At 53.9% G+C, this 12,911-nt stretch overlaps 4 protein-coding genes across 4 annotated transcripts; 3 read left to right on the top strand and 1 right to left on the bottom strand.

Moving 5' to 3' along the window:
• The first annotated feature begins 720 nt into the window (after positions 1–720).
• Positions 721–4,114, top strand: COCSUDRAFT_66921 (hypothetical protein). Its single transcript, XM_005645994.1, has 6 exons — positions 721–1,054; positions 1,158–1,430; positions 1,533–1,715; positions 2,009–2,205; positions 2,587–2,829; positions 3,058–4,114. Exons 1-6 carry the CDS (start codon positions 863–865, stop codon positions 3,254–3,256), a joined length of 1,287 nt encoding a protein of 428 aa, XP_005646051.1. The 5' UTR covers positions 721–862; the 3' UTR covers positions 3,257–4,114.
• A 132-nt stretch (positions 4,115–4,246) lies between these two features.
• On the top strand, positions 4,247–5,056 carry COCSUDRAFT_33690 (hypothetical protein). The gene has a single exon (XM_005645995.1). It carries the CDS (start codon positions 4,554–4,556, stop codon positions 4,743–4,745), a length of 192 nt encoding a protein of 63 aa, XP_005646052.1. The 5' UTR covers positions 4,247–4,553; the 3' UTR covers positions 4,746–5,056.
• Positions 5,057–5,235: 179 nt separating this feature from the next.
• Positions 5,236–7,611, bottom strand: COCSUDRAFT_43221 (hypothetical protein; the record flags this gene model as incomplete). The annotated part of the gene is made up of 5 exons (XM_005645996.1): positions 5,236–5,604; positions 6,121–6,158; positions 6,233–6,475; positions 6,784–7,170; positions 7,548–7,611. 5 exons carry the CDS (start codon positions 7,609–7,611, stop codon positions 5,236–5,238), a joined length of 1,101 nt encoding a protein of 366 aa, XP_005646053.1.
• Positions 7,612–8,874: 1,263 nt separating this feature from the next.
• Positions 8,875–10,703, top strand: COCSUDRAFT_17457 (Nucleotidyltransferase; the record flags this gene model as incomplete). The annotated part of the gene is made up of 5 exons (XM_005645997.1): positions 8,875–9,016; positions 9,174–9,298; positions 9,463–9,657; positions 9,960–10,172; positions 10,503–10,703. Coding segments are annotated over 5 exons (876 nt in total), but the record flags the coding sequence as incomplete, so codon positions are not given.
• Between the last annotated feature and the right edge of the window lie 2,208 nt (positions 10,704–12,911).

Here is a 12,911-nt window from a genome sequence, read left to right on the forward strand (position 1 = left end):
ACAGCCTGTTGCAGACGGAGGTTAAGAGGGATACATTGAGGTGCAGCTGTGGTCGTTTCGGCTTCGTAATCCTGCCAGACTACACTTCAAGTTTTGCACTCAGCCATCTGCAGTTGTGGTGGTGCCCTGTGACTTTCGTGAGAGTGCCTGGACGAACATTTGCCTGTTCTGACTACCTAGGGCTGTTTATTAGTTGCCTTTGCCCACTCTGCGATTCCCTGCATGATATCCTCGACGTCACCCACAGGGTGTTGCGTCGCTGGCGGGCCAGAGGTGTCAGTTCCAGAGGGATACTGGTCTGAGACAGGGATTGCTTGATTGTACATGCTATGCTATGCATTTGCTTGCTGTGCTGTGTAGCATTGTTTGGTGGTGGGGGTGATGGTTTGTTCCTTAATACGCACGGCTCACTTGGACTTAGAATTTTAGCATGATACCATATGGGCTGCAGACCAGACCTTCAGGCCCCACAGATGTGGCTGCAGACACTCTGTGTGTATGCCCTATGGCCTTCGGGCTTTGGGTTTGCCGACACTGTAAGAATAATAATAATAAAAAAAAAGAATAATAATAATCCCAATTTGGCGATCCCCATCCACGGCCTTTGGACTGCCATGCACCTCACCCCTGTAGTAACCCTTACGTCACATCATGTGACCGACTTAGTTACTCCCCCTGAAGTTCACGCAATGACTCCTTTCTCCCTTCTTCTCCGCACAGGACCGAAATCCTTGGGAAAACCATAGAGATGTGCTTGCTTACTCTTTGATCGACAAAAACTTGATCCCGCACAATCTGGCCCTCAATCCTAAGTATTAGTCAATGGTTCACGGATCGCAGATCATGAAAAAGCGCTCACGCGATGCTGGGTGGATGCTCTTTAAGAGCTTTCACTTGTCTACTATTGATTTTTTGCGTCCCCAATTCCCAGGGAAGATCCTTCAGCTCGGGTGATGGGTCGACTGGGCCTGAACTACGACCGAGCAACACGCTCAATCCCAGAAGACTAGATGAACACATTTGCATGCCATTGCTCAAGCCGCACATATCAAAGGTAATATTTTGAATGGAATTTCAACAGAAAGTTGACAATTGGGTTAGTTGATCTCTTCTGTGCCTGACTAAAGCCTGACGACCAACTGTACTGCGCCGTACAGGTGGCGCTGATGTTTCTGGTCCGTGGCGATCTTCCTCACGAGGAAGTTTGGACCGAATGGATAGGAAGTCTCGCAGGCCTCGTGCCTTACAGCGTTCTGTGTGACAGCAGAGTTGAGAGGTGTTACAGAGACATGCTAGAGCGTAGCTCGCCCCCAAAGAGCGTGTATGATAAGCAGACATACTTCAGCATTGTTGTGCACACGAAACCGCATTTTGAAGGCTACGAAAGTGGAAGCATCTTCGATGGAAGGATCGTTGATGACAGGATCGAGGTATACTCCAGCGCACCCTCTGCAGCGCTGCACCCAACTGGCAAGATCTCATTTCCTCTTAGGGACTTGACCGAGCATTGAACGATGTCCTTGGTGCTGCAGACAATGTGGGGAGGGCATTCGCTGGTCAAAGCCGAGCGCCTGCTGATGAGGGCAGCTCTGCAGGACCCCTACAACCAGCGTTTCCAGCTAGTGTGTGAATACAGCATCCCTGTGCGGCCGGCTCTCTTCACCCACCAGCAGCTGCTCGCGCAGAACATGAGCCGCGTTGGAGAACCCAATGAGGTGCCCATCTCTTCTCCCCTGTGCTCTGCTCCCTAGCGCATGGCCATCCTGCCTCCAAAAAGGGCAAATCAAGGCATAGGAGAATCAGAGGGGCATGCATCCTGCGTGCACTTACTGCAGAGGCCCTTGTGACCACCAAGTCAGTCTGCATGGATGCAAAGTGTCCGTGCCCTTACACCTGGTGTCTCCCTGTGGGTGTCACCAGGTGCAACCACCATACTGATAATTTCAGCGCTACTTTGTTGTAGTGGGGTGGGTGTCAGGTTTGAATTCGTGTGCTGCCTGGTGCGCAGAAGTGGGAGACTGTGGAGAAGGCGGCCTTCAAGTGGCCGCTATCAATGCATGAGGAGTGGCCGGAGCTGCGCCATCACACCAAATCCCACAGCCAGTGGGTGACGCTCATCCGGGAGCATGCGCAGTTAGTCGTCGATGACACATTTGTGAGCGATCTCTACGAGAAGCACTGCTTTCAGGACGAGTACCTTGAAAGGTGGGCGCCTTTGGTCTTGCATGTGTGCTCCCAGCATCTCCCACTGATGGAATTGTGGTCACGCCTCACACACCCACAGCAATGCTGTCCTCATGTGTTGGGGACGCATGTAGCACCCGCACTCGTTCACTGGCGGAAGTGATAAGCCACCAAATTGCTAGCCGTTCCCCCCTTGCTTTCTGAACAGTGCAGGGGATTTGCCACGTGATCCTCGCTATCCGGAGGCCTCAGCTCTGAGTTGATGCACTCTGAGACGTCCACTCCTGAAGCGACAAAGAGCAAAGCCCCACGCATGCACAGCAGCGGTGTTTTGCTGATGTCATGCGAGGAATTGCATATCTGGTCTGCGCAAGCAGTGAGTGCCTGGGTTCCCATGCGCAGGCGCAGGACATGGTGCATACCGGACGAGCAGTATTTTGGGACGCTGCTGAGCTGGAAGCTGGAGGATGACCTGGCGTGGCAGTACACGAATGACCTGGCGATGGCGCCTGTCCACGACGGTGATGGGGTCCCCCCGGATCAGATCAACACAGAATTACTTATCCAGATCCGGGGATCCACGCAGGACACCTCCCGGGTACCTCAGTACCACATCCGCCACGGCGAGTGCCATGCCGTGGAGAGGTGAGAGCCCCCTGAACATTGTGGAAGGGCACGAGTCACTTGGGAAGGTCCTAAGTATGCTGGGTGAATCGATGGTAGAGAGCGTGGGATGCCTGCTTAAGGCCGGACATCCAGACACACTCAACTGTGGTCGCAGCATTTGGCGCTCTACGAGCATTTCAGGGGATTGCTTATGGCGCATGGCTTAGGGCTGCATGGCTTATGAATTCATTGTGTGCTTGTCCGCAGGCCTGTTTTTCAAGCTGCGCTGCTTGAGCTGCCACGAGGGGAAATAGAGGCGCAGTGTAGAGAAGATGCCGCATTGCGCGAACCCCCGGCTTACACAGACTCGCCGCTGTACCGCAACTGCGCCTTCTTTTCGCGCAAATTCAAGCAGAACACTGCACCCGTAGTGAAAAAGCTGCTGCAATCGCTGGTCATCATTTGATGCGCACGCGCTGATGTTCGGACTTTTAGATGTAGCTGGGTTTGTTGGCATCTCATGCCAGGGTCTATGTGACACAGAAGTATTGTTCCGCCTTCATAAAAAATTCATAGGGATACGCATGCAGTGCACATTGCATTTTGGCAGTTTAATGGCCCGCCAATGCTCGCACAAGACTCTGTGTTTGTTAGCCCTTATATCTGTTGTTGTTGAAGAGAATATGGGATGTAGCTCTCAGCCGTACATTTGTTGGTGTTGGTGTGTGACACGGGGACTTCCTCGTATTTCCTTTATGATTGCGCTCAGTGCAGGAAAGGAAATGTGCACTGTGCATCCTGCATCTATTCATGGAGGATAGGAGGATGAATTGGAGATCAAAGGAGCACAGAGTGAGCAGGATTGCCCAGAGCGCAAGAAGTGAAGTATGGGTTTTCTTTTCCACATTGTTTGGGTTCCATGGTGCTGCAAGCAAGCATTAGTCTCAGGGCTCAGAACAGAGCTTCATTAGAGGCGTAGGATTACATGTTGTGGAAACCATTCCTCGACAGGTGTGTCTGAGTTGAGATGGCTTTTGAGTTCAAGCTGGCTCTGATGCGGCTTTGATCAAACGCATTTGCAGGTGGCAAAATGAGTATTCTGATAAGCAGGAACTGGGGTCAAATGACAGATATGATATCTTGTCAATGTTAGAAATGCGCAATCATGACGGCAACTATGTGCCGCAGAGGCCCTCAAATACATGTGCCACGTTCTTGATTTGTGCCCATCAGTACATTATAACATGATTATGCAGACTCGGCGAGCTCTGCTTGAGCTATTGGTGATGCCTGCAGATGAATTGTAATAGCTGGGTCCATGCAAGGAGGTCGTTTGGCAATGTCAAATGCGGTGCATGCCAGGAGGCATCTGTGACATGAAAAGTTGCTCTTGCCATGCTGGCCCAAGACTGAAAAGTGACAGGTGACCATGGTGGTCAAGGGAAATAACTCCACAACAGATTTATCGAGCATTTACACTGTACGAAGGACGGGAGCTGCAATCTATATAAATTGTATCCCAGCACAGTCAGCCACAGCATTGGGCCCAACAACGAAATATAAGTTGTGTTCTGCCACAGTAAGGGCGCACATCAACAGCGTGGTCAGAACAGGATGTGCTCACTTTATTTCCCAACCAGATCTGCAGAGCTCATAAACTTAAGCTTAATGTGCACAATGTGATAGGATCCCAGCCCAATATTGATGCAAACAAGGTGACCATCTTGCAATGTCCATCTGTGGTTTGGACTTTCTGTTTGTGCATGGCTGACTTCTGTACTGTCACAAATATGCCTAACAGATGCTCTCGCATGGCTCTGAAGTTTCCCACAAAGCCACGAAACCTGAGACGCCCTGAGGAGTCAAAACTATGTACGCTCTTCAATTCCGTCAGCCAGCAGGACTGTCTTTCGGGGGACCAAACTATGGAGGGTGTATGGCATTCGTTTCCCTAGTGTTGCTTCTACTGGCCTGTTGAACCCTGTGGGCCAAAAAACACCCTTGGCAGACAACGCAGTTCCTTGCACAGGCCTGGCATTGCCTCTGAAGAAAGAACACAGAAGAAAGAATTGACCAGTCCCTTTATTTACTCTATATGCACTGTTACCTCGGTATGCTATTACTTCTATAACACAACACTACCAAGCAGCTGCCCTGCCTCTCAGCCCTGCCCTGCAGCGCCGATTAGTCACCGCTGCCGCTGAGTCACCGCTGCTGCTTAGTCACCGCCCGCAGCAACACGGCTGCGAGCCGGGGAGGCTCTCAGCACGCACAGCACAGCCGCCGCAATGTTACAGCCGGCACTGTCTGTGCGCCAAGAGAGAGCTCCAAAGGGGAGATCAATCCTCACGGCATGCCATATCCCCCACAACAACAAGTGCAAAGAGTTGGCGCCCATGTTTTCCAGCAGCAGCCGACACGGCTGCCAGGCCGGATCGCGGTCGCTCAGGCGCAGAAAGTCCCCTCCTTCCACACACCCTGGGCCCCATTCGCGCATGCACCCTTCCTGGAGGTTGTGCAGCTGCCGATAGGCACCGGGGTGTCGGTGGTGGAGCAGGGGATTGTGTAGAACAAAGAAGGGGTGAACAGCGTGAGCTGCGAGTTGATGCTGGTCACGGGGAGCACGCCGGAGTCGGTGGCGTTGATGTAGTAATTGGCGACGTAACCGTTGGTCGCCGTGTTGCCCTTGGCTGCGCCCGGGTTCTGCAGCAGGTAGTTGAACGCGAGCGTGTTGGTCGTAAAGTTGTAGACCGGCGCGGACAGCGTCAGCAGCAGGTACACGTTGTACGTCGTGTTAAAACCCAGCAGCACCGCCTGCGCGCACATGCCGGCACATGCTCACGCGCCTTCCCAAATGTGGTAGTGCAGTAGAAAATTACGGTAGATAAACGCCCCTGCTCTTGCCCAGAGCAACGAGCTTCAGAGCAGGAAGGCTGCCAGACAATGACGCAACCCGATCTCCCATGATTCACAGGAGATTCCTGAGCCATCACACGCAATTACAGGTGATGCTCTGTGCTTTATGTTCACCAGTGCAGCCCGCAAACAGCATTGGCCGAGAATCCTTTCTCTTAAAAACTCTTGAGCCAGGCTTACCTTTTGCTACCTGCTATGCATGCTGTAATAGATAGCCCCAACTAGAGGTACTAGATCCTCTACTCTACTTACTCAAGGCCAAAGGATTACAATTATCTTGGCGGACAGTGGTGTTCAACCCCCTCATTATTGGGCAGCTGAGGGTCGCTGGTCACACAGAAGTATGCTGTGGAGATTGGCTGTGGAACCCTCACACCTTGCAAAGCAGTGGGAACTATGACAGTGAACACGCACATCTGGGTTGCTGGTACGGAGTGAGGGTGACCCTGAATCTGTTGCCAGAGGGTGAGATTCAACACCTCTTAATTATTGGGCAGCTTGGGATTGCCAGTAGAAAGGAGGGAACGCGCCTGTGGGGCGGGCGCGAACCACTGCGCGGCGCCGGTGCCGTTGGAGGGCGAGCCGGCGTTGATGAAGTTGGTGGTGGAGGTCTTGCCCAGCTTGCGGATGGGGTAGTCCTGGTCATACAGCGTGGTGTCCAGCGCGTTGTTCATGAACATGGTGCCCGAGTTGGGGTCGCTGGGCGATGACGTCATCTGCACGTTGCCCGCCTGCTGGATGTAGATCACCGTTGTGTTGCCGCTGTCGCCTGCACACACCAGCCGGGAATCTTGTCAGGGGACACTTCCTGAAAACGGCAGGCACCTTCACAATTGTGGTCCCTTCTGCACCCGATGAGATGCAGTTTCACCTTCACAGGAGACCGTTCTGCACGTCCATCCTCTGTCAGGCCTTACAGTGCTTCACGCGCTTCATTTGGCAGTATGTCAGGGGCTCTGTGTTTTGAAGATGGTGGGCCAGACATATTGGAAGGGCTGAAGGGCTTAATCTCATTTCCTGAGAAGGCAATTGATCTACAAAGAAAGATAATGCTGCAGTTTTGAAAAAGCAACTGACCTCCTCCGGTGGCGATGGCGGCGCCGGCCGGAGCTGGGGCGCCGGAAGTGGCGGCGGCCGGGCCGGGCGCGGGGGCGGCACCGGTGGCTGGGCCCGGGGCGGGCGCGCCGGCCGACGGCGCGCCGGCTGCCGGGGCAGGAGCGGGGGCCGGTGTCGCCGCCGCGGGCGCCGGCGCCGGAGCCTTGGTGGGCGCCGGGGCCGGCGCCTTGGCGGCTGCCGGGGACGGCGAAGTCGCAGCTGCCGGCGAGGACGCCGCTGGCGAGGTCGAAGGCGATGTCGAGGTGGGAGAGGGGGTTGTTGCTGCGGGGGTGGTGGGTGCCGCGGTCTCGTCGCCGGTGTCGGCGCCTGGGAACGCGCTGGGAAGCGCCACTTGCTGCAGGTCACGCGCTGCACGCCCACAACATAACTTGGTCAGTGCAGGAGTACCTACAAATTGAGGAGTCTGATAATGCACCACCTGCTTGTTGGGCACTGAGGGATGGCCTCACGAAACCCTGTTGGCCGCTAGATCGACACAGCTTTCCGATTGCACCTAGTTCCCAGCCTCGACACACGCAGGAGGGTCATCACGGCGCTGAAAGGCAACGGTATCTAGCACAGCAAAGCTCCGATGGAGGGTGTCTAAACTATCGCGCACTGCCCTGAGCGTCCCGACTTCGCCGCATGCATCGTGACCGCACTGTGGCTCAGTCGCAATATTTTATTTGTGCAGTGTCAAGCCACATCGAAGTTAGCGCAAATTGTAGGCTGCGAAGAGACCCTACCGCTGGCAGCCTGGATCAGGAGCAGAGCTAGCAGAACAACTGCCGCTCCTCTTGTGCTTTGCATCCTGACGGTCTTTCTACTCCACTCCAGTCCTAATATCTGCACAACAAACCCTATTGTTGGGCTCATTCATGCCAAACTGCTGAAAATTAGCAGGGCGATGGGCCTGCTTACTCACCGATGTTGGGCGCACCTCTTACAAATCCATTGGGTTTGATTATATGAGAACGTTCAACATAGCATCTGGGAATGCTGAGAAACTATTGAAGCAATGCACATGTTTGTAGGTGCAGATCACGCCATCAAACGCCGTTCCTAGGCACAGATCGATGCCAGGTTCCCACGCACCTGGTAACGGGGACTCCTCGACGCGCGTGCGTGCGGCCGCAGCGTCAAGTCAGATGTATTTCTGCAGCAAAATATTAGCCGGTCCGCACCCAACTTACCACGTGGATATCCGATGAGCAGCAGCACTCCGGAGGGTGGTTCATTGAAGTTCAGACAGCGATGACGTCATTACCTCATCGAGACCAGCCTTATGAATTATGCCGGGTGGTCAGCTGAATGCTCAATTAAATCTCACGGTACGCATGAAAGACGATGAATTCTTTTTTGAAAGCTACTTTCATGTGATCTCAATTGTTCAGACAAAGCAGTGCTGAATCACTTAGTTTTCAGAAATAATGGAAGGAATCCAATATCGGTATAGTACCTTGGCGGCATTGGGCTCTGGCATTCTCGAAACAAGAAGCGTCGCAGATTACTTGTTATCAACAGGGACACCTCTTGCAAAGGCTCCTGCATCTCCAGCGTTGGTGCGCCCTTGACTTAAATGACTGCTTCTTGGGGCGGCAGTGATCTTCCTATGATCCTTCAAGCTTACAGGGTCCTTGCTGCTTCAGACTTTTACTACAATTGATATAACCTGGTGAGCATGGATGGAACAGCAATGGCTTTGCACGAAGGATCACTTTTGGCTTCAGGAATCATATAAGCAGCTAGTGGAAGTTCCAGAAGAGCCTGCAGGGGAGCTCCAAGATGAATTTATCGGCTTTGACGACGAGGCTGCCGTGGAGGTGGAGGCTAGCCGGCCAGAAGGCTCTCCCAGGGCAGCAGAAGAGCCATCCACCTCTGGCCGCTCAGAGCTGCCATGGACAAGGGCCTCCCACCGCATCAGGAGCCCCTCTGTCAGGCTGCACAATGGTGCGCTGCTCTATTAAGCTTCATTGTTTCTGTATTTACGTCTGGAGAGTGGTATACTCAGTCATGCTGTGTTGGAGCTGTTTGGTCTGCTGAGTGTGTGAGAGCCTGTAGCTGCACTGTGCAGAGCTCGTGGAGTTCTGTCGCTTCCTGGCGCCCAGCAGCAGCGAGCTGGCATCAAGGCAGGCCGCGCTTGCGCGCGTGACAGATGCTGTGCAGAGCATCTGGCCCTCTGCCTCTGTGCAGGTGTTTGGCTCCTTCGTCACAGGTGCCACCAACTCTACCCACACCCCTTGGTAGAGTAGTGGGCATCCAAGAGTTCAGTCAGTGAGTCATTTGCAGGGATGCGCTTGCCAGCAGATTCTACTCTTCTCTTCCAAGTGTACAGGACTCTCTCGTGGGCCTGACCCTGCTGAATTATGCAGGGCTCTACCTGCCATCAAGCGACATGGACATTGTGGTCATGGACTCGCAATGTGGAGACATCCGATCAGCGCTCAAGGCCGTGGCCAACAGCCTGGTCAGAAAGAACATGGCGAAGAACATCCAGGTCAGCATCTTCATCTCTGCCAGTCTCTGCAAGCTTTCTCAGCAAGCTACTGTGCCTCGGCTCCTTGCATCCCACAGCCGTGCCATTTTTGGCTTTCAAGTGTATTAGAGGCCTTGAGCTGCGCCATATTCTTGGAGATTAAAAGTTCCTGGGCTGGTGTGCAGATCATAGCCAAGGCGAAGGTGCCGATCATCAAGTTTGAGGACATAGAGTCGGGCATCAAGTTTGACATCAGCTTTGACGCTGCGAATGGCCCCGAGGCCGCGGACTTTGTCAAGGGTCTCATGCAGAGGCTGCCTCCCATGCGGCCCCTCGTGCTCATCCTCAAGGTCTTCCTGCATCAGAGGGAACTCAACGAGGTGAGGCTTTCACACATCTGCAACTCTCATGTCTTGCAGCTCTCATGTCTTATGAGTCGCCGTGACGCATTGGAGCTGAATGATCATTTATGGTAGTGAATCGGTGTGTTGTATCATGATGATTGGTTCTCTGATGAAGCCTGAAGACCCAGAGAGGAATGCTATCTCTTGCGTTATGCAATCGTTGGACATTTTGTCACTGTCACAGCATGTCAGAGACAGGAGGCTTGAGCAAGGTGTTCCAACAGAGCTGGCATGGTGAGCAGAAAATGCTGAGGGTTATAATTCTGGGCTTGCGCCAGGTGTATCAAGGGGGCATTGGCTCGTATGCGCTGCTGGTGATGGTGGCGGGGTTTTTGCTGCTGCACCCCTCGCGGGGAGGCCCAGGGGGGGACCTTGACTTGGAGGCCAATCTGGGAGTGCTCCTGCTGGACTTCCTGCGCCTCTTTGGCCGATCCCTCAACACACTTGATGTCGGCGTCTCCTGCAGGCACGGCCTCTCTTCATGTGGTTCTGTTAATTCCCCTGTATATTAGATTCAGACAGTGTCAGTTCTTATCGTTCAGTGCAGTACACAGACTACGACGGGTACTCCCAAGCCTCAAGACCAGGGATTCAATATGTTGCTGCCGTGAAACTGACAATGTGTCCGTTCCGAGTAACAGCTGGCATCGCCTTCCATTATTGGCAGGCTATATGATTCAGTCCCACTGCTCGATTCTTCACGGCAACGCAGGCTTTCTCCTGGGGCAGACATGCAATTGATAATACAAGTCCCTGAGCCTGCATGCAGGTCTCTCGAGGCTGTCAAGTGATCCTTTGGGTCCTGCTGCAAGCGCAGGAAGGGCGGATGTTTTTTTGGGAAGCGCGACCGGGGGATGCTGCAGGTGGAGCGGCCCTGGATGCTGGCTGTGGAGGACCCCAAAGACCCCTCCAATGACCTCGGCAAGGGCAGCTACAACATACAAAAGGTGCGCGCCCCTTCTCGTGACTCATTAGCCCGATTTGATGCTTTTTGGCCTGGTTGCGGAAGCATTGGTGTATAACATGGGGTGTCACTTGTGGCAGTGCTGGTGTCGTTGTGCAGGTGTGACTGCAGTGTTCAACTTTTTATGTGGGTGCGTGCAGGTGAGGAGCGCTTTTGACTTTGCCTACCAGCAGCTGACGGCCACAGCCGATGAAGGAGAGTCCCTGCTCCAGCGCGTTGTCAGGTATGTCATGAACCGGTCAGCTGATTGCTGTGCATGCGGAGGTGGCCATCGCCATCTTACCCCACAGCCCCTTGTGTGTGCTTTGGACTTCATGCATCCCTTTGAGGAGATCTTAGGCACTCCTTTTTGCCATCAAGGCACCTTGCAAAGTTTGGGTCTGCTGCATGCATGTTGGTCCAAGAGGAAGCCTGTCATTGACATCCACGTGCTCATGGCTGAGGGCGGGTTTGCTCGTCTGCTTGGCCAGGTTGGATGCAGTGCTGACAGATCGGATTGGTCCAACGCCGCAGCCGTCACCCACGCCCGAGCCTGCCATTGAAACAGTTACGACCGCCAAACGGCGCCGGCCGGAGCCAGAGCCGCCGGCCGAGCAGCCGGGCCACGCCGGCGCGGAAGCAGCCGCCGACGACGCGCACCGGCGCAAGCGGCGAAGACGGGGCCGTGACAGGTGCGCGGATGTACTCATCTTGCCCCTTGCAACTGTGCTGCACCGGTCAATTATAAAGGGTATTGAAGAGTCAAGGGGGGTCCTACTCTTCAACCCTCTTGCAATTATGCATTTTGCTGCCAACTTAGAGCGGTGGCTGCATGCTCAATGCCAACTTGTCTGGCAGATGACACAGCTTGTGGTGAATCATGTCGGGCCTGGTGCAGGGTAATTGAGGAGGAAGACCACAGAGGAGAAGCCAAGGAGGCAAAGCATGCAGGCAAGCAGAAGGCAGGGGAGAAGGATGGCAGGGGCCGCAAACACCACCACAGCAGGCAGCACAAGCGCTCACGGTCACCCGAGGTGGAAGAGCGAAAGGTGCACCCTCTTTTCCCTGTCAGCACCTTGAAGACATGTTCAAGTGTATTGCCTTCCATGTCTGTGAAAGGAAATGCAACTGCCTGAGTAGTGCCTCCGTTTGGACTGTTGCTGCGCAGAGGGATAAGCCAAAGAAGTCCAGGAAAGTGCGGGAGCGGGACACCGCCTTTGGCTCGTGCGAAAGTGGAGAGCTGGTAGAGGAGCATGAGGTCAGAAAATCTGGCTCGAAGCGTTCGCGGCGCTCGGCGTCACATATCCGATTCTCAGAGGATGACAAGGGTGGGAATGCAGTTTTGGATGAGCTGCTGCATGCTGTTGCGACTGGCGCAGCCGCAACGTCTTGGGGAGCGACACATCCGTAAACTTGACCATGTGCGCTGTTGCACTTGAGAGTAACTCAACAGCATGACATGCAGTTGCTGAGAAAGAGCCAGGAGCCATTGTGTAGAAAACAGAATCTTTGTAAAGGTGATGCTTGCATCCGACGGCTACTTTGCAAATTATGTCCTATACTATTCTTGCAATTCCTTACTGAAGACCTAGCCATCAACTTCAAGTCTAGTCTGCCCGACAGATTCATGGAGAGCTAAAGTTTGCTCTGATGCACACATACCACTGCAGCCACCGCCCACTCATGCAGCCACGCACCAAACTCATGTCAGGATGGCAAGAGTCCAGCTGCTCTTCAGGGCCTCAAATGTCTTCTGCAGGTCATCATCGATGCCTCTGCTGGCCTAGGCTACAGTGGGCGGGGTGGGCTGGGAGTTGGAGGCCTCTGGAACCGGGTTTACTGGACTCTGCACAAGTGGAATGTTGCTTTCAGATATCGCTGTCAATGTAGGACTGCCTCTCGCAAGCGCAGCCCGCTGCAGCGATTGCAGCACCCTCCAATATTTCACTCCTAGGCCTCAAGGGGCCGCATGACAGGACATTCTGAGCGAACATTCCAAGAAATGCGGATCCACGTGACGAGAGATTCCCGAGGGATGGCAATGCAATGCATTGCCATGATTGAATGCATGCCCTTACCAAGCCATGCAGGGACTTCCGGTGCGGTAATTCCATATCAAGGAGTGAGATCGTCAACATGAAAGCCCATGAATCACCGAAGACAGGCTGGGTTGTTCCTCGGCAGGGCTGTGTAGAGGACATCACATCAGCATTTGGAGGTTCGCAAGATATTGCTTCTTGCCAACCTCTTTGCTTGATTCTTTGCAGAGTCCATCCAATAGAAAACG

The sequence above is a fragment of the Coccomyxa subellipsoidea genome (assembly GCF_000258705.1).
Source record: "Coccomyxa subellipsoidea C-169, whole genome shotgun sequence".
In the NCBI taxonomy this organism is placed as follows: domain Eukaryota; kingdom Viridiplantae; phylum Chlorophyta; class Trebouxiophyceae; family Coccomyxaceae; genus Coccomyxa; species Coccomyxa subellipsoidea.